The sequence below is a fragment of the Colletotrichum aenigma genome, assembly GCF_013390185.1.
Source record: "Colletotrichum aenigma strain Cg56 chromosome Unknown KSG_Cg56_contig03, whole genome shotgun sequence".
NCBI lineage: Eukaryota > Fungi > Ascomycota > Sordariomycetes > Glomerellales > Glomerellaceae > Colletotrichum > Colletotrichum aenigma.
Window position 1 is genome coordinate 1606541 of NW_023500909.1, and position 20469 is coordinate 1627009.

Consider the following 20469-nt stretch of genomic DNA (forward strand, 5'->3'; position numbering starts at 1 on the left):
AAGTCGGTCCAAGTCAGGAGCGCGAAGATATCCGCCCTGCTGCTAGTATCTGGAATTCACGGCCCGAAGTTGGAAGATCTCGGATCACTGATGGAGTTGAGAAACGCAGTGAGCTTGTTGGCCTTCACCCGGATATGGTTCAAGTGGTGTTTTCGCTGAGATTAGTCGTATCAGTCTGAGAATGCCACGCAAGGAGATGATCAGATAATGGTTATGCAATGCCGCGAATGTCGTGTTGCTAACAGCCGGCCTTTTCCGAGAAGGGGAGAAGAGACGCTGCATCAAGGAACAGGACGGCAAAGGGCTCGCATCCTAAGATTGAATTGACCCAAGAAAACAACAGCCGTTTCTTTCTCTACTTCCACCGGGCAGCAGTGGTTCTGTATGGTTTGCACAGAGAAGGCTTCCGAGAACTGCCACCGATCCTGATGAGATTCAAGGGTCATGAACTTGACTTGAGAGAGTCAATGGACTCGGAGTTGGTTTCCGACCTTACTTGCCATGTGTCGGCCATGCTATTGGATAACGCCTTTCTCCCGACCGACCAGGGGTTCAAGCCATCAAAGCTGTCAGCCACAACCCGTCGCTTCAACTTGCGCATCTTGAGATGATGTGCGCCTTGGCACTGACCAAGATCGATGGGGAGTCGCGCATCATCCCATTGACTTTTTGGGGAACAATGAAACGACGTCACGTCTCCTCGCACGACGGCCCTGTTTTCGACAATTCAACAACTTGTCGTCACCATGCATCCAGCCAAGAATGCTTAAATGAATTTAGAGTCAAGCCTCGCCCTCCTCAGCTCGCTAGACGTCTTCTTAGAGATAGGACGGGTTCATGCACGATCGAGGTGAAAGGGCGGGATGGGGGCAGCTAAGGAGCTTATTCGAGATTAATTTGTGGGTGTACCCAAAGTAGTCGCTGTGCGTGGGGGGAGCAAAAGCAAGCTTACAATCTATTTATCCCCCGAGGACACTGCCATTGGTAAGGTAATTTATTAAAAGCCATTCGCAACGAATCGCAGCACGGCAAAATCGGAACATTTCATCCCAGCATGCGTGTGTCACTTTTGGTCTTTGGTCTGAAAGAGGAGCGGTAGGGCGGAAGGGCGGCAAGTAGAGACGAAGGGGATCGACGAATAGGGCGCCTCAGAAGTCCTGAAGCGGCCACCTTCGGACGGATTGAAAACGCGACTGGAAACACTCGACCAGGAGCTGCAACGTCGCTGGCGGTGGCTTGCGGGGGCCGCTTGGCGCTTTCGGGGTGGGTGAAACGTCCTGATGTGACCTCCCCGGGTCGCTAAATATTCCTTACCACACAGTTCCAGCCACTGCAGAGCCTCCCACCTCCATCCTCCCCCAGACTCCAGCAGCGACGTCCCCTGTCCTGAAACTTCAGCCTCAGACTCTCTTTCGAGACGGGACGGAGACGATGTGGTAACGAAAAGGACTGGCGAGATGGGACGAGGGACAGCCACCATGACCATGGCCGACTGAACAAAAGCACCACAGAGCCAGGCGGTGTTTCCTCTTCGCCGTACCCTTCTCTCTCTTCGCCTCTTCCTTCTCTTTCTCTCCTTGGCGCTGGCGCATTTGCTCGTTGGTCCTCACTCATTGTCCGGTCAAGTCTGGCATCGTGACCCTCTTTTTTTTAATAACATCCAAGTATCTACAGTCATTTTTTCAAAGCGGTAGATCCGCCCTTACCCCCAAGCAGCAGCAAAAATGGACATGTCAGAGGCAAAGTACGCCAACCTCCACCTCGAGGACGACGACCGCAGCAGCACCGAGGTCGAGGAGTCGCTCATCGGCGGCGGCGACGACAAGTACACCCGCGACTTCGCGAGGCCGCAGAAGAGGAGGAACCGCTGTCTCAGCATGCTCAACTCGTCGCGGTGGTTTGTCGACACGATACTGCTGCTCGTCATCCTCGGCCTGCTCGTCCGCGAGAGGATGGACAAGCCCCCCGTCAACCCCTGGGATTTCGGGGGTGACCTGACGGGTGTGAGCGGCCACTTCCCCCAGCAGATCAAGAAGTTCGAGATGGACTACGAGGGCAAGTACGCGCCCAACGACACGTCAAAGTTCTTTACGGATGAGGTGCTCAACAACTGGAACGAGCTGATGCCGAGTAAGTTGGAAACTTCCTTAAAAGGGGATGAGACGAGAACACTAACAAAGGGAACAGTTGGCATGGGTTTCCAATGGGTCAACGACACGCACAAGTACCACGACCTGCCCACTCCCATCGTCTGGCCCGAGAAGACCGTCTTCACCACCTCCATCACCCACCAGCTTCACTGCCTGGTAAGACTTCACTCATCTGGACTCATGATTTCATCAAAGCCAGGCTAACAACCATCTAGTTCGCCGTCGTCCAGACCTACTCCGGTCTCAAGTCCGGCCACGAGATCCCCGACGACCACCACTGGCACATGATCCACTGCTTCTCGTACCTCAGAGAAACCATCATGTGCAGCGCCGACATGGCGCTGGAGGGCCTCGAGACCACCTTCCCCGACCACAACGGTGGCTCCGACGGTTGGGACTCAAAGCACGGTAAGTCTGCGTTACGCCATCGAGACCTTCCAATACTGACGATGCCCTCACAGTGTGCAAGGATTATAATGCGGTCAAGACCTACCTGGAGAGCGTCAGGGCGTACGACGATAGAGAAATCTTCTAAGCCAGCAATAGGCATTTTCATATCAAAAAAGAGACGTATTGGGCCAATTATTTTCAACTTTTGAGGGCATACATAAGCATCTAATTTCACAGACATACCATACAAATAAAACCTACCAGACTTACCTTTCAAGTGTTCCAGTCTTCCATTTCATACTTCTTGAGAAGCTCATCATACATCTCGGCAGGCTCACGCAGTTTCCTCTCAAACTCCAGCTCCGCCTCCATCTCTTCAGGCGTGAACAACTCCCACTCGAGCTGCAGATCCTTGGGCAACGGCAACGGCGTACACATCGCACACCCTTCCCCGACATGGCAGTAGCACTCGTTCGGATCAAGCCGCCCGGGATGCAGATACCCCTCCCACCGCGGCCTATCCGCCTCCGGCCCCGTCCAGATCAGCCGCAGATACCGCCTCGGCGACCGCCACAAAACCTCCCAGCTCTCGCCTTTCGTGCGCAGGACGGGATTGATGTCGAAGAACTCGTACCGCAGCTCCCGCTCCCGGAACCGCTTCCACGCGAACGGCGTCAGCGCCCACTTGTCCCACTTCCAGTGGTTCTGGTTCTGCAGGTTTGTATCCTGCCAGAGCCGCCACCCGTGGTACCAGGGGTCGCAGGACATCTCGTACGTCTTAGACAGGCATGACATCGTGACGCAGCGCACCGCCAGCTCCGGGAACAGCCGCGCCTCCCTCGTGTAGTCCCAGTGCCGCGGGCCCGATGCGTCCGCCGGCTTGCTCGACCACGCGCGCACCTCTCCCGAAAGGAACAGCGGCGTGTGCGACGCCTTCATCCGCGAGATGGCGTGGTACATCGTCTTCAGAAACCGCCGCTTCTCCTCCCTGTCCATCCTGATGAACCGATCCAGAAATTTGAGCGGCAGGCTGCACAGCACATGAAAATACCGCGCCATCTCCTCATCCGGCGCCGCCTCCGGAAGAATAGGCTTGTCTTCGTAACGGACGCCGTAGGGGTACCACGCCCTCTGCACAATCGACGACCTGAAAACCGTGCACCCCATATCGTCAAACTCGGCGCGCGACAACGGCAGCAGCATCCTCCTCTCATGGTCCTCCTGCATCAACCGCTCATCCCACAACCGCTGCCTCATCTCGTAAAACTCGTCGTCCACCTCCTCCTCAAACAGCACCTTCTCCCGCTCCTCGTCGTCCCAGAAGACATTGCGCTCGTACCGCAACCCCACCGCCGCCGCATCCTTCTCGATCCCCTCCTTCCACGCGTTGTTCACCTTGGTCGTCCAGTACACGTCCGCACAGGGTATGTGCTCCCTCTCCAGCGCATCCCCAAAGTCGCGCAGCATCGCGTCGACTTCGACGGCGTAGTGATTCAGCGTCGCCTTGAACGCGCAAATCACTTCCGTAAAGTCGTCCTTCGTCCACCCGCGGAATACCACCTCCGCTCTTGCCAACCTCGTGGCGTATGTCTCCCCTGCAACGCCCGTCGGCTCGCCGTTCACAAACGTCGCCTCGCGCGTCTGCCACCGCGCCCCCTTGGGGAAGAGCGGACGGGCGTAGTACGCCCTCCGCAGGAACTCAAGTCGGAAGAAGGCGCGCTGGAGGCGCGGGCGGGTGTCGAGTGCCTCCCCGTCCTCGTCGAAATCCACATCCACACCTTCAAAGAGCAACGGACCCTCTCTCAACCCCGCCAGGCGCTGGAACGCCCACCTAAAATTCTCGGGATCCTCCCCGCCCTGGTCCCTCTCCAAATGCCTCCTCGCACCCAGGGGATGCCTCTCAGGTTGCCCCCTCCACCCGAACGAGCGCCCGTCGCGCCAGCTGTCCTCCCAGTCGGCGATACTATCATAGTACACCCCTGGGTTCTCTCCGTGGCCGACGTCGCCGATGTGGAAGAGCAGGCCATCTATGATTCCCACGATAGCGCAGAGGTCGTGGAGGTCCCAGTGGGCGGCGTTGCGGGGGTCGGCGACGGCGTCGGCTGCGAAGTCGGCATCGAAGGCGGCGCGGTGCTTTTTCGAGAGGAGCCGGCGGTCGACGCAGGAGAGGGCGATGGGCCAGGCGGAAGGGGCGATGTGGTGCTTGAGGATGGTTAGTAGGTTGTCCTTGAAGGCTTGGGACAGGTGTGGGGATGTTTTGGAGAGGTTGCGGGCTGAGGCTATGGATGGTTGAGATAGGAGCTGGGAGAGGAGGTCGTCTGGTGACGGGGTTGTCATGGTGGCTGCTCAGGTATTGAAGAAGGACTTGGATCGAAACTGAACTTGGGAGACTCTGCCGCAGAGAAGAGGCCTCGTTCAGCTCCTGTTGTAAGCAGAGCTCGAAGGCGTGTCAGTGGTTCAGAGGTGAAGGGGCGAGTTGACTATATATGTTTGGGCGTGGAAATAGCAGAATGGCAGAGGAAATTTCGAGTCGAAGTGGTTGAAATCAGTTATGACCACTCAAGGGAGACCAGGACCAACGGGCATTATCAAGTGCTTCAGATACTTATATGATGCGATACAATTCATTGAACAAGACTCAAGTCATCAGACATCTGCTTTCCATGCTACTGTCGACGTCCTGTGTTAACACAAAGGCATTGTTTCAAGATCCCAACCAGAGTTGCCCAAGACTAAGTTCCACAGCACAAAGCTTATGAAAGGAGTTACATGACAGCACTCCTTGACCCTTGTCAACACTCTTTGTCACATGTAAACCGACTTTTGGTCTCCAGGTCCCCCGATTGAAGTCTTGAGCGGAGAACTGAAACTGAGGTTGTGAAGTCACAACCCACCTGACGACTTACACGATCATCGTCGCCAACCCAACTCCACGCAACAACTCAACCCCAGACTCCCATTCAACTCCACAACATCTCCACCGCAACCTCATGAGCTTCTCTTCGTCGTCGTTAATCATCATTCAAGGCCTTGTTGGCTCAGTGGTAAAGCGCCTCACTAGTAATGAGGAGATCGGGCGTTCGATTCGCCCACGAGGCAACCCAGTATCTTCCAGTGGACGGGTCACCTGTCTATGGTTCTTTTTTTAGTGTTTTTGAGACCTTTAGTGCTCTCAGTAATCTTTTTTCATGGAGACATCTTCCGTGTCGATGTAGATAGCTCAGGGAAGAATTGCTTCTTCAATGGACAGTTGATCTTTATACATACCTGGGCAGGAAGTGGCGCGCGTTCTTATTGGAGGTAAAGCCAAATTACCACCAAGCTTGGTCAAAACGGTCTGAACTTGGACTTGGCAATATGACACCACCAATAGAAGAACGTCAGGATGTCTTTAGACTTATTTCAAGTTGTCCCCTAGGAACAGCAGGAATTTGCCGCGGCAAGCAAACTGTGTCGAACTGTGTTGGCGGGTTTGCACTGCAATCTTAAACCCCCTCAAGAGAGCATATCTGCAGCGATCCAAGAACCACACCAACAACACAGCAACTATCCATCCAGTCTAGGTTCCTATTACAATACCCACACAAGTTAGTGGTGATCATTAAAAGCCATTGGGGAGGGCTAAGTCAGTTCAATCAAGCAAATTAATCCCTAGCAACAAAAGTCCTAGCTCGTATTCCTACACTCTGTGCTTTGGCAGCGAGACGATGGTTTTGCCCCAGACCCGCAAGATTCTTGTAAAGGAGTGACTTCGTCTGGCGTCGTCCTCTTCCAGAAAGCTTCGACGTCGGAGGCAAGATTGGAAATAAGCAGGTTACAGAGTAGTTTAGCTAATCAGTGCCCTACAAACGACTACTGCATAGTACTTTTTGGCTAACTCGGATTGGCCAAGGTGGAATCGTTTTTATAGCGCAAATTTCACTGCACTTCAGCCTGCCCCCGAGGGAAGTCATTCATAGCTGTAGGTGACCCCCGACGTCATCCTGCATCTCTTCTGGGTAGGGTGATTCAGACTTTTACTGCACTGCAACCCATCTCGAGTCAATGACACGGTGCTGTGGATAGCAGTCCAGGGTTATAAGAACATCATTATCGAGGCAATGGCCAAAAATTCAGGGACAGTCACAGAGCGCCGAAAGTATGCCTACATCGGCGGATGTTTCTCCGTATTTGATCACTTGGGCATGGTATCAAGAGTTCGACACGAAGTCGAGGTTTCCATCCTAAGTAATCAAGAAGTTTGCTTCCGTCTTGCTGCTGACTTCGCCCTCTACTTGCAGCGAAGACGGTCGGAATGAGACAGAAGCAAGCCCCTGTGCCATCGTGGGTGTGTATCACAACGTTCACTCGTCCAAGGCTTCATCCCATGAAATTGTATCATTAGAATTCCGAAGATGGTACAACGTCACTGCCTCTGCGCAGATCTTCTCTGCATCCTTGGCTCCTTCCTCGAACACCGTGAGGATTGGAGCAGGCAAAGACTTCTATCCGACTTACTAGCAGGCGTTGAGAAAGGGCCCATAAACCCCCTCAACCCCCCATTGATAGGTGTTAAAAGTGTAAATACGCAGGTAAGTAATTACCTGGCTACTAAGCCTGTGGGGGAAGTAAGCGTCTTCACTGCAATTTCACCCTCCCTTAAGGGAGCAATCTCAAGCAGGTGACAATAAATACTGCCACACCATCTTAAGAGTTCCTTCTGTGCAAACAAGTTGACGTATCACGTTCCAAGCTTTTGCCGCTAATGCATGATAGAAGTCACTACTCGGGGTTCGTACCAGTGCGTTTCCATTTCTCTTTAAGGGCACCTTTATGGTAGCCCAAAAACGCACCCAACCAAAACCACCCGGCAACCAGCTAGTCTAAGATAGGTAGTGTACAACTCCAGTAATAGCGCAAGTCAGATCGACGTTTTATGTCATTCTCGATTCTTGACCGATCGCAGCTACTTCGCTTCGAGCAAATAAATCGCATTGGGGCAGCAATAGATTCAGCTCTCTCCTCTTCCGCCGTGATCTGATAGCAATACCATGCAATCATTCGGCAACCGCAAAACTCTTCCCTTTTTCCTTGAAGCATGAGTTTTAGCGATAACTCCTCGTGTTGGTTGAGGTTCGTTTCGGAGGACCTTTACGCTAGAGATAAGGCTCGAAGCAGCTGACAGTCCGCGTCATACTGCCTCATGCATGGCCCCGGTGTTTTTGAGGGGTTGGGCTCGCTTTCACTGCAATCTTAACCCCCCTTGAGTAAATGAAATTTGCCTTTTGATGATAGGTTAGACTCGTGGAGGTGTCATGTTAAAGCTATCCGCTAAGTAGTCATGCAAAGAGGCGAGCAAAGTCCCGCCGTCTTCAGACATATCCTTGAGGGCGTTTTCCTCATGGCCATTTATTTTTTGAAGTTATCTTGTCATTAATAAAATAGGAACTCATAGTAGCGCATCAGTTTCTGAAAGGCAGCATTAGTCTTGGCCCTCTTAGGCCACCCCCTCAGCCAGATTGATCACTACATAAAGAGAAGACGGAGTGTCAGCCTTCCTCTACCCAGCTGTCATCAACCATACATTCAAGTCTAGTTTCTCTTGAAAACGGTCCGATCTGAGGGAGGCATTGCCGACGCTGTTGCTGCCCAAGCATTTGGGCAGGAATTTTTGGGCCAATGACTACATGACAAGCCGCACGATCAACCCAATCCGGTAATCAAGGGTGTTGCACTGCATTTTCAGGGGCCCCCGAGGATAAGGACGTGGGCCAAGCAGATATCGGATACGTAGAAGCAGTCAGGGCTTACCAACTGTCGATGTGAAGTCAACAGTGCGGCTAGATGTGACTTCATAAGGTGGTCAAACCTGGCCCTCTGTGGTTCAGACTCACCCGATTGATTGCAACGACATAGATGTAAGTAAGATTCACTGCTATCTTAACCTCCCTCAAGGGGGCATCTTCGCAGTAACAGCAACCCAAAACCAGCCCGACCAGAACCGTCCATCAACCAGGTAGTGCAGTTTCCGATCCCAATAAGTATACCCACACAAGCCAGACATCGTTCTTTTCGTTGATTTTCTTTCACGAGGACCATGGAATTCCAATCGTGCAAACCACAGCGCGAGCATGAGCCTAGGTTGCCTATTCCTCCGGTCTTGTCTGGCAGGGAGACTAAGACGTTGCCCGGCAGCCGCAAAGGGCTACCTACTTCTTGTAGATTTTGTTGCTTGTCATGATCAGGTGGAGCTTTTCTACTGTTGGCTCATGCCAAAACATCTTGTCGAAGAAGGCAAGGCTCGAGACAGCTGACAGCCGGCGTCATCCTGCATGCAGCATGCTCATTGCTGTTGAGGAGCCGATCAGGATCCAATGTCAAAAGTGTACTTCACTGCAAACCAAACCCCCCTCGAGTCAACGAAAAAGCCCCCTCTCGTAGAAAGCTTATGGTCAACCAGCTATGACTTTCCATACTCCACGCATTGGGTACGGGTATCCTGCCTGCATTGCACTGGGTTTTTATCCCCCCTCGATTCAAAGGGTTACTCTTCGAGCCTATGTGCCAGGCTTTTAGAAATGAATTAGACTCTAATGGTCAAAAGATAAAAGAATGCAAAGCCTTGCATTTTTCGCACAGGCCGGCAGTGGCTGGTTCACAATCATCAGGTGAGCTTTTCATGTTGTCAATGACATTGACATATCGATTCTTACCTGAGTGAAGATCCACATGCACTGTTATCTTAATACCTTCGAAGGGCATCAGAAGAGGGAGAGCATTCAAAATCCAACACGCTGCCACTGAAAGCTTGGTATTAGACCGTCACGGGAACCTCTAATCTTCTATTGTATAAGAGCCAAGTTCCAGTGAGTGGCCTTACTGTCATAATGCGATAGCAAGCGTGATTTTCTGCCGTACATATTAGTGTAAACTTAGAAGTTACAAACTCCACTTCAGTTTGAAGCAAATCTGCTTCTCCGAATGAACCAAGGTCATAGGTGGCTAGGAACCATTGAAACTTGATTCCAGTGGCACTGCAGGCAGACGCTACTGCTGGCCAAGAAAATATGCGAAAATGTTTGAGCAATGACCCCACATTATTTGGTCCTTTTGTACTGAAATTACATATACCCCATTCACTTACTTCACTGCATTCTTAACGCCCCCCAAGGGGAGAAGACAGGCGGGATACGCAGATCGAGACCAAGTCGGCTTGCTGAGAATTGACGTGGACTTGACATTACACCTCTGAAGTAACTTGAAAGTGCACGCAAACTCAATATATTGAATTTCATCCACACTACCAGCAGATTGAAGTTGAATGCCTGTTCCATGAAATTCGAATTTGGAATCGACACACGAGTCTTATTGCCCAAGTTGGCCAAAGCGATTCAAAAGTGGAAACTAAGGAACCAACCAAGGGCAACATGATCCTTTTCTCTACGATTCTAGTGCCCATGATCTAAACTCGCGTAGCCTTCTACCACACGTTGTGGTGTGAAGCAGACAATGGTCTCACTTCCAAGGACGTCAGTTTTGCAAACCAACCAAGTCTGACCATTCTCCTGGTATCGAATTCCTTCCTCATTAATACCACCGTATCGATTTCGCAGGTGGAGGGCCTCCTCTGCAGACCGTTTTGCACTTTTGCCAGGAGTGGGTGGCAGGACCAATGAGAGTTTTGAGAGACACAGCTTTTACCCATCCTCCGCCAGGTAAGGTTTTGGGGTATTTCACTGCAACTTATTCCACCCCCGAGGAGACAGCAATGAGTTGGCGCAGCTGACATTGCCGCGTCATCCTTTCACTTGAATTTGTGGAAAGACCTCTGAGCATCCGAAGATGGTGGCACTGCAGACGCCTTTGCTGCCAAGCAAGTGTGCAGAGTGTCTGAGCCAATGGATGTGGTATTGTAATTCTGACATGCATTACATGCATGCACCTGGGCGGAACTTCCGGGCACAGCGGTTTCGAGCTTCACTGCAATTTAATCCCCTCCCCAGGGAATGAATAGAGCAACCAGGTATATATTATACATAGAATAGAATGCGAAATATGGTATGCTAAGATTTCAGAATGACTAGATGAGGCCAGAAAGTGGGATCCTCTCATCGTCGCAAGCCTGAACATCGCGAACATGTTGGCACGCTCTTCAAGGAACCGAATCATACGTGATCATTGGATTTTACCAGAGCCTAGCAAAGTATCAAAACGCCAAATCAACCCATTCTAATTACCCTTCACCGTCTCCCTTCTTCCCCTTCCCTTACCCCATCTTTCCTCACTTCCTTCTCCACCTCAACCTTCTCCTCAACAGCAGGCGCCGGCACAGCAGCCGGAACGACATCCCCAGCCGCAGCCTTCACCGCCTCCGCGTCCTCCTTGGCCTTCTTCCTCGCCTGCTCCTCCTTCTTCACACTCTTCCACTCCACGCCCGCCGTCCCAATAATCACCGCACAGCACAAACTCACACCAGCAATAAACACCGTCCTCAACGACTCATTATACGCCTCCAGCGCAGCCCCCCTGACGTCGTCCGGGAGATTAACCACAGTCGTCGCGCCATCCCCCCTCAAATCCGCGCCCTCAAGCCCAGGGACACCTCTCAACCTGCTTACGAGCTCGTTGCTGAGGATGCTCTGCCCGATGGAGTTGCTCACCGCGCCGCCGAGCGTCTGCATGAACATCATGATGCTGATCCCGATCGAGATGTCCTTGAGCTCGAGCACCGTCTGCGCGACGATATTCACCGTCGGGAAGATCAGCCCCATCCCGACGCCGTAGATGACCTGGTACCCCGCCCACGCCGCGGCGCCCGAGTTTACTCGTAAAGTGGTCAGGAGGCCCGCGCCGATGCACATGAGGACGTTGCCGGCGATCATGACGGGGCTGTAGTAGCCGATGCGCGTGATGATGCCGCCGGTGATGACGGAGAAGACCATCATCGTGAGCACGAGCGGCAGGGTGCGGATGCCCGAGTCGACGGCCGAGTAGCCCTTGATGGCCTGGAACCAGATGGGGATGTAGTAGGTGAACATCATGGCCTGCGCGCCGAGGGTGAGGGCGGCGAAGGCGGCGAAGCCGATGGAGCGCTGGGTGATGATGCGCGGGGGCACGGTGGCGGTCTTGGGGAAGAGGATCTGGATCGCGATGAAGGTGATGAGGAAGACGCCGGCGAGGACGAGGAGCGCAATGATGCGGGCGCTGTTCCACTGTGATATTGTTAGCTGGCATGTCTCTCAGAACAGGGGTTTTCGTGACTTACATCGTACTCGACGCCACCCCACTGCAGCGCAAGAAGCAAGCACACCGTCCCAGGCACAACAATCGCCGTGCCCGCAAAGTCTAGCTGCTTCAGCTTAGCCTTCAACGGCAACCCACCCGCCGGGCCGCGTCCGGGCGCCTTCAGGATGAAGAAGATGACAAACAGAGCCGCCACGCCGAGCGGCAGATTGATCCAGAAGCACCACCTCCACGTCGCGCTGGACGACGTGAAGGCGCCGCCGAGCAATGGGCCTGCGATGGAAGCGACACCAAATACGGCGCCGAAGAGGCCCTGGTACTTGGGGCGGCGATGCAGCGGGACGGAGTGGACCATGACCATGGTGGCGCCGGAGCCGATGCCGGCGCCGCCGACGCCGGCGATGGCGCGGCCGAAGATGAAGGCGACGGAGTTGGGGGCCGAGCCGCAGATGGCGGAGCCGACCTCGAAGATGACGACGGTGATGGTGAAGACGGTCTTGATGTCGAAGAAGGCGTAGAGCTTGCCGAAGAGCAGCTGGAAGGCGCACGAGGTCAGGAGGTAGGCGGAGCCGTACCAGCCAATGTCGGTGACGGAGTGGAAGTCGTCGGTGATTTGGGGTATCGCGGTGGCGATGATGAGGCGGTCCTAAGGTGTCTTCTGTCAGTATTGAGTGCTTGTGACGGTCTGAGGGTCTCCTTACCATTGCGACGAGGAACATGGACACAAGCAGCGAGAACATGATCAGGAACAGCTTGACGCCCATGGGATACTGCACCTCCGGCGCTGCGGGCTTCGTGGCCGCATCCTTGGTCGGCTCCTGCTGCGCTTCCTTCTTGAGGTCATCGTTGGTGTTGCTCGTTCGCGGTTCAGAGGCGGGCTGGTCGACCAGCGGAGAGCCGACGGCGACCTCTTCTTTGCGGCGCTTCTTGAACAACATTGCGACGCGTGCCTTCGTCTTGTAAGTTTCGTTTGATGATGGCAGATCGAGTCCGCCGAGTGCTCGTTTTGTTGATTCTTCTGGCGTCGTTCGTATATCAACGTGCGGCCCAGAGGTGTCCCGAGTGATTCTGTGCTTCAATAAGAAGATTCGATCTCTACATTGGCAGGAACCCAAAGGAACTGTAGTCGTTGATGGACACGCAGCTCCAGGAAACAATCCGCAGAGACGAGTCGTCCCTGCCCTGTTATATCCTTCGATCTCACCGTCGTGAAACCCAAACAAGGAAAATTGAAAACGCACACAGACAGATTTCGCCTCCCTGGACCCAAGACAAAAAAACAGAGCCTCCAAACTTGGCTCCCGCTGCACGACACCAACGCCAACCACAACCAAAGTCCCTTCAGAAGGAAGAAAGGCACCGACCGACTCACTCGCCGCTGCTGCGTTGCCGGGGTCTTGCCACGGTCCTACCCTGCTTACTCCACTCATACCCGTCATTCAGAGGCTTTCCATTGGCCAATGCGCAGTCGTAGCACCTTCGGCGAGCTGAAAAGGGAAATCGTCCAATACGTCCAAAGAAGGGACGGGACCTGGGCGGCCGAACCTGGGCTTCTTACTACTCAAAACCAAAGCTTCCCCCGGCGCATTTCCGTGTGTTACACTGAGACCTTGCAAATTCGAGCGTGCCTGAGATGAACCGTCTGGTGCAGATGGTTGCAGATGCCATCTCGGCGAGCGTATTAGGAAAGGTCACGGGTTCCATCTGCAAGGCGGGATGAGCCTGCCCGGGTGATGCAATTCTCAGATGGACAGCCACTTTAACGGAGGCTCAGTCTGCACTCAGGCCCAGCTAGATCTTCCTTATATCAGCCAAAGATCCTTTTCTGCACCAAACCGAACATGAGAACGAGGAAGATGTGGAGTACCGAGGCTTGCGTGCTTACTTACCAGGCCAGAAAGATCTCGCCGAGATCGACGGCTTACAGCACAGCCAGCTTTGCCTCTCTTTGAATAGAACAGGGCGAGAGAACTTTGAAATGGTACTTTGGTATTGCAATCTATTGAAGATCATCATCAGTCGAGAGGGTATCATTCCCTCAGCCCTACAGCCACGATGCAAGCTCAATCTCGAACGACACTCCACGATTAGCCCTAACGTTCGTAACTACCTGAAAGCTGTATTCTGGTCTTCCCGCAACCACCTGCCAGTTCATGACGTGCGTCCTGCGTAGCATATCTGGAATTTTGTCAAACAACCTAGACATAGGAGATCCATGCGAATGGATACATTCATCACTGGATCAGCCTCCAAAAAGCTTATTGAAAACAACTAGCAATGGCATTCATTGGATGACACCGACATCTCCTGGACTCGACCTACACCCGAGCTGGACCCGAGCTGGACTTCTGGATTTCTACCACTATCTTTTCAATACTGGACCCCCAAGAATCCCGCTCAATCATCACATCTCGAATCTTTCCGCCCGATGCTTCACCTCTAAAACTAGATCGCAAAAAGCGACGTCGTCCACTAGCTCCGCTCCCTCAAATAGACATGGCGACTAGCATTTCCAGGTTAGAATGATTCTCCCTTCGATAAGTGCCGAAAGACCTGCGGTGACATACTCGGTATACGAGCTATTCATAACATCACGAGTGCAGAGCTTCACGAAATTTGAAAGCCGCCATGGAACACCCACTTCCGCTGACAACTCGCATCTCATCCAGCATCATTCGACACAAACAAGCTTGCCCAAACACCTCAAAAATTCAGGGAAACGTAACCTATTTATCCAAAAGATCAACAACCACCAAACCACCCCAATCATCATCACCACCCCCGTCCCCCTCGGTCCCGAAACACACGGACTCCACCCACCAACCCCGGCCTCGGCCATCTCATCCCCGAACGTCAAACTCCCCGATACACCCGAACCCGTCCTGTCCGTCTACCCAATTGGCTGCCTGCCCGTGCCGCCATCGAACCACCATCCCCCCCTTTTCTTTCTCCTCCTAATAGAGTAGAAAAGGTAGACCCCGAGCCCGAGCCAGGTTTCCCCCCCTCCCCGTAATTACCAACTCTCCGGACTACCCCCTTCCCCAAAATCAAGAACCAAAATTTGTACGAGTCCTACATAAACACTCGGCGGAACTAAATCTTGCTTGTCCATCTCTTGCACCCCGGTTTCCCGCGAAAACAGGTCGGGGTCGGGGTCCGTCGACGCCGGTGGTATCCTCGGCGGCTCCCGGTAGAACGAGCACCTATCACGTCACTTTCTGTCTTCATACCGACTGCCAGGTTGCGCAAGACAGATCTACAGGCTCGCGAGGATAGGACACTTGGCTTTATCTGATTGAATCATGTCATCTCAATCTCCGTCATGCGACTTTCGTATTGACCAGGGTCGCCTAAATGACGAGTCACCTCTGGCGCCCCCCGCGTCGTCAGCATAGGATGCCTCCCGCGTCGTAACCTCTAGGCAATCATGTGGACGTGTGTTGCCTGTATGCCATGACAGGCCGCCAAGCAGATTCCTAAATCTGTCTTTAGCCACCGCCCCATGTAGACTACATGCACAATTCCTAAAACTGATTCATGAAATCCCTTTCTATTTACCATTAGGTAGGTTTCGTCATCTCATGACAGTATCGTTACAGATGTTGGGAGAGTTGTCACTTTACAACCGGTGCGAGAAAATCCAATACCCATCCGAGAAATGCCCCGCGCCCCTCTAAACAGCCGAAGACGGTCCCTGTCTTTGCGATTCCTTCCCCCTTTTTCCAGTCCTATGCACCGGACGATGCAATCCGTGACGTTACCATCTACCCGTCGGTGGTGCACCAAAGTTGCCAAATGTCCCAAACATGTTCGCTGCGGACTGCTGGTTCATGTTGCCGTTGGGAACACCCAGGTCCGCCCACATGTCTAGATCGTAGAAATTTGTCGTATCGAGGAAGTTGCCCAGATATTGGTCCATGGGCTGGTCTTGTCGTGGAGGAACCTCCATCTTCATCGGCTGGGCGGGGGAGGGTCCAGCTGATGATACCTCCGAGTTCGACTGCGGTACGATGTCCTGCAGTCGGGGTACTGCCAAGGGTGTCTCGTAGGGCATACCAAGCTGTACCAAGGATCTCTCTCGGGCTCTCCACGCCTTGAGCATGTAAATGCCCAATTGCACGTTCTCCTTCCTTGACATGTCCCACAGCTCCTCGTGGAACTGGTATACCCTGTCAATAACCTTCCAAGCGCGGTCTGCAAGCCTGCCCGTAGGTCGCTTGTAGAGCTGTCCGGCCATGACGATGAACACGTCGATCTGGAAGTGCAGCTTGAAAAACCACACGAACCCAGTATTCTCCATAAACTCGTATAGCTCGACGTTGTGCTCGTGGTGCATCAGGGATATCCTGAACATGTTATCTTGCACATTGAAGATCTCGGTGCCCCATTCCGGTAGTTCGCGCATCGGAATCATCATCGTTCGCATCTTGTCAATGATCATAGACCGGATCTTGGTTGCCACGATGTGAATGTTGCCTGCCAAAGGATCGCAGTATTTCTTCTCGAGGGCAATAAGCTTCGAATCGAGATTGTCGACAAGTGTGCGGTACTTGGCCAACGTCGCAAGGTTGGTCGCCTGAGACTCGGGGGACTCGTTCTCCATGGCGCCTAGCACGACTGCCTCGAAGTCGGGAATTCGGTTCTCGACGATGAATCGGCCAACCTCGTACAGGAGCAAGCAGAAAGCCATCTCAGTCGGGCCCTCTCGGGGCTGGACGGGCTCCGTCGAGCCGGGAAAAAGATCGGCGTCGTTCACGTTTTGCGGCGTTTTCGTGTCCCAGTTCCATGGGAGAAGCGTGTCGCAGAATCCAGAAACCATCGCATACTTGGTGTCCAGCATGATAATCTGCCACCAAAGCCTTCGTCGCATTTCGGTTTCGTACGGGGTCAGGTTGAGCGAGTCTCCATCACGGTGCAGACCCATCTTTTGCGCAATTCTTATTAATACACCACTCAGCACCCAGGCGGCATGACGGTTGTAGCGGCCTTGGAGAGAGACCTGTGCGATGTTAGCAAGTTTACCATTGGGGCAACACAGTCAGAACAGACCAGGTAGAGGATAAGAGACTGCAGGGTCATCATGTCGTGGTTCTTGAGGAAGTTGACCTTGGTCAGCGCTGCCTTGACACCCGCGGTGAACTTCTTCAGCGCATCCTCCTTGGAAGAGTCGAGCATCTGCCTAGCTTCGGCTTCCGTCATGGTAAGAGTCGCAACGAGGTAGATGGAGAATAACAGTGCCTGAGCGTTGTTGGCGACATTAGAGTGGTTTGCTGCAGCTTCGACTACTAAGGGCTGCAGACTGGGGACGTGAATGAGCTTGGTGATGGGGTTGACCCGCTCCAAAAAGACCTGCCAAAGCCTGAAGATCTGGACTGGCGACGGAGTAACGTCCTCGAGGTCGATGGCAGCGAAGTCGTTGAGCAAGAGATCCACGTTGTCGTCGGGGGTAACTGCGTCCGAACCTAAAACACTCTGCTCCTCCTCTTCTGCTTCGATGATTTGTCGCATAGCTGTCAACTACAAGGAATTAGGATTCTGTTTTGAGCAGAGAAGCAGGCCATGAGCTGCCCAAACGGCGAGACGCTACGCACCTGATCATGAACGGTAGCCCACAGATAGCTGTCCATAAACCTGACGCTGCCATCTTCTACAACTACCTTGCCGGCTGGCTTCCATTGTGAGGTCGCAGGCGAGCCAATGTCGTCGAGAATCGAGGCTGTGCCTGTGGGCAATGGCAGCTGCGTTATACTTGGGGACGGACCCGCTGTTGAAGAGGGGGTGGGTTGGGTTGACGGAGAAAGAATGCTCGAGACGGTGGGAGGGCCGGCGGGAGGCGTCGTTGAACCGGTCGTGGCATACTGCTTCAACAGTGCTTCACACCTGGCCAACCTCTCCTGCAAGTCCTGATTTGGCCTCCGTCTCTTGCGCGCAGGAGCTGGTGTGGAGGGAGTGCATGTGACATTGGCCTATGCGAGTCAGCGGCCAGAGTACTAGATAACTTCACGGTCTCGGCAGCGCACCTTGATACAGTTGGAGCATGGGGTATTGCGGTCGCATTTGATCTTGCGATGTTGGCAGAGCACGCAAGCCAGAACCCGCGGGCTCTTGTGCTGGCTCGAGGTGGTGCTCATCATTGGTAGGGCTGAGGCTGAGGGGCCTATGGGGATGCGATAGTCGCCACAGAAGGATTTTGAAACAGGACGAACTCGTCCATGTATTGGGGTATCAAACCCGCAGACTCGGAACGCGTGGGCGCGCGGCCCTTATGATCAGTCCCTCACGGGAGCAGTCCGACGACGACAGCAGAGGAGTTGCAGGGGTTCTGGTTCAGCAAGAGGGAAGTGGAGGAAAAGGTGTGGCGAGCCCAAGATCTGAGACCTGAGAGGTAATAAATGAAGACGAGTATTGACGCGACCCTAGTGGGAATAAAGAGCCCCCCCCCCTTTGACGAGGATCGCAGGTGGTCGCGCACTTTGGCGCAGCGCAAAGTAAAGTTTTTGGCTTAGAAATTGGCAGAAAATGGGATCCTGGGTTGCGTTTGGTTCGAGGCGGCGTCGATGACCAACCAAAGCGGGGGTTAGCGCGAGAGAACGGCTTTGGATCGTTATGCTACCCCAGTTGTGCACCTCAGTGCGGCGGCGGATGAAGATGGTAGGCGAGGGCGGTAGAGAGGGAGTTGGCGGAGGCAATACGGCTTTGGTCGAGGGTTGATCGTGGGCTGGTCCGGGACGAGCGGACGGGAGGCCTGGCCTAAGTAGCCAGGGTTCGAGTTGGCTGAAGCTGCGAGCCGGGGCGCCTTGTTTGAAGACGCGCGTGCGGTAATGATGGTGAGCAGACGAATGACGGGTGCCTGGGATTGATATGTGCGATGTGAATCCTCAGGCCTGTGCCGCTGCGTTACCGAACCGCAGACGCCGTATCTTTGTTGTGCGGGATACGGTGGGCGGGATGGAAGGATTGGCTGGAGGGAGAGGATAGGTACCAGGAGGCGGAGGTTGGAGTTGCGCTATGGGTGTGGGTGGGTGTCCAGATGTGTGTATGTGTGTTTGTGTGTGTGTGTGTGAGAAAGAGAGAGAACGTGGAGGACGAGGATGGGAAAGAGGAGGCGCAGCGGCGGAGAATGTGGGAAAGCAGCAAATGCAAATGCAAGAGAGGAGGACAAACAGCTACCGGGCAGGCAGGCAAACGGCAGTCAGTGAAGGTGAGACTGAGTGGTTTCTGCTGACTGGACTGGACTGGACTGGCTGGTCTCGAACTGCTGCTTGCTGCTACTGCAGTGCTGATGAGGCGTTCGGCGGCGGCGGAGGCGGCGGTCCAGAAGAAGTATGAAGAATCAATCGAATGCGGGCGCGGGTCACAGTTTACTCGGCCTGACTCGTCGGGATTCCAGGAATTCCGATGCAGCACTACCCAGCCAAGAGCACAAAAGGACTGACCGGTGCTGCGGGACGTGTCGTGCGTCTCACTGGGTTTCTCCCGCTTGCGCCTAGCTGATCTTCTGGGGCCCAATATGTGTCTAAGGTAAAGTCGGGTATGTGCGAACTCGAGACTCCAGTTGTCCAGTGCTCTCCCTCCCTACACTAGGTGACTAGGTAGAGGAATGGAGACGAGTGGCTAGGGAAGTGGAGGAGGATAGGATAAAGTGGTTACTGTACCCCTCCAAGGCTGCGGATGTCTTTTTGACGCCCGAGAGATTCCGTCGCAATTCAAACAGGGACGACGTTTGTGTCGCAGGTTTCCGTCCGGTTCAGTTGGAGCAGAGTTGGAGTACCCAGGTAGGTGGTGGTACGTCGCAATTATTAATAGGCAGCAACTGCGGCGACAGGAGGCAGAAAAGGCGGGCAGTTGACAGAAAGCTAGAACGTGGAAGGGAACAGAGAAGAGATAGGGCAGCAGGTCGATCAATCCAAGCAAGACGGGACTCAGAGACTCAAGTCAAGAGGGGGTGAGGTCGCCGGAGGGAACGGACGAAACGGACGTCGGGCGGACGAATGACGACAGGATGCTGGCCAACTGGGCGCATGTGCGCGGTCTAGCCTCGAGCTCCTCTGCGGCGACGGGATGCAAGGTAACAGAACCCTGGCCCTGGGACGGAGTTTGGTGTATGTCTTGTACCGCGTAGCAGTGGCAGCAGTGCGGATATACTTTGGACGTTTCCACCGTCGTAAATCTGGGCTGAACCTCGATGCCAAAGTCCGCCGAGGTTCGGAAGAGCCTACAATGGGCGGCCACGTCTGGTCGTACTAAGTAAGGACTAAGCGGATGCGAAGGGATGGATGTGCGGTCGAGAAGAGAGAACAGGCAACAAATAAGTGCGATCAACTCCAGGGTTCAACGCGATGTGAGGTCAGGAAGGCAGGGTACGGCAGCGGCAGCGGCCATGCAGGGCAAGGCAAGGCAAGGCAAGGCAAGGCCATGTACCTACTGCGGAAGGTATGTAGAGCAGGGATGGACGGGAGTAGGTAAGGTAGGGTAGTTAGTTGGTTGATGGACAAGGAAGCGGCAGAGAGCGCAACGGGAAAGGACGGTACCGAAGGAGTTCGGGAACAAGTGGAAGACAAGCTGGAGGTGGTGGTGCAAGGCAAGGTAGAGGAGGGGATGAGATGTTGGAAGAGGGTGGGCAGAGCAGGGACGGCGGGCGGACGGCGGGGTGACGGTTGAGAGTTCCTGACAGAATTCAGAATTCACGTCAACGTCCTTGCGCAAG

The 20469-nt window shown here is 53.9% G+C and overlaps 4 protein-coding genes across 4 annotated transcripts; 1 reads left to right on the top strand and 3 right to left on the bottom strand.

Annotated features, from left to right (window-relative positions):
- Window positions 1-1724: 1724 nt before the first annotated feature.
- ustYa-4 (Oxidase ustYa) lies at window positions 1725-2685 on the top strand (the record flags this gene model as incomplete). The annotated part of the gene is made up of 4 exons (XM_037319675.1): window positions 1725-2130; window positions 2188-2306; window positions 2366-2558; window positions 2612-2685. The coding sequence occupies 4 exons, from the start codon at window positions 1725-1727 to the stop codon at window positions 2683-2685; spliced, it is 792 nt and encodes a 263-aa protein (XP_037181333.1).
- Window positions 2686-2813: 128 nt separating this feature from the next.
- CGCA056_v004421 (uncharacterized protein) lies at window positions 2814-4877 on the bottom strand (the record flags this gene model as incomplete). The annotated part of the gene is made up of 1 exon (XM_037319676.1): window positions 2814-4877. One exon carries the CDS (start codon window positions 4875-4877, stop codon window positions 2814-2816), a length of 2064 nt encoding a protein of 687 aa, XP_037181783.1.
- Window positions 4878-10759: 5882 nt separating this feature from the next.
- Window positions 10760-12700, bottom strand: aurT-1 (Rubrofusarin-specific efflux pump aurT; the record flags this gene model as incomplete). Its single annotated transcript, XM_037319677.1, has 3 exons — window positions 10760-11731; window positions 11785-12408; window positions 12464-12700. The coding sequence occupies 3 exons, from the start codon at window positions 12698-12700 to the stop codon at window positions 10760-10762; spliced, it is 1833 nt and encodes a 610-aa protein (XP_037180958.1).
- A 2819-nt stretch (window positions 12701-15519) lies between these two features.
- Window positions 15520-17893, bottom strand: aurR2-2 (Aurofusarin cluster transcription factor aurR2; the record flags this gene model as incomplete). The annotated part of the gene is made up of 4 exons (XM_037319678.1): window positions 15520-16761; window positions 16812-17279; window positions 17354-17728; window positions 17783-17893. The coding sequence occupies 4 exons, from the start codon at window positions 17891-17893 to the stop codon at window positions 15520-15522; spliced, it is 2196 nt and encodes a 731-aa protein (XP_037181786.1).
- Between the last annotated feature and the right edge of the window lie 2576 nt (window positions 17894-20469).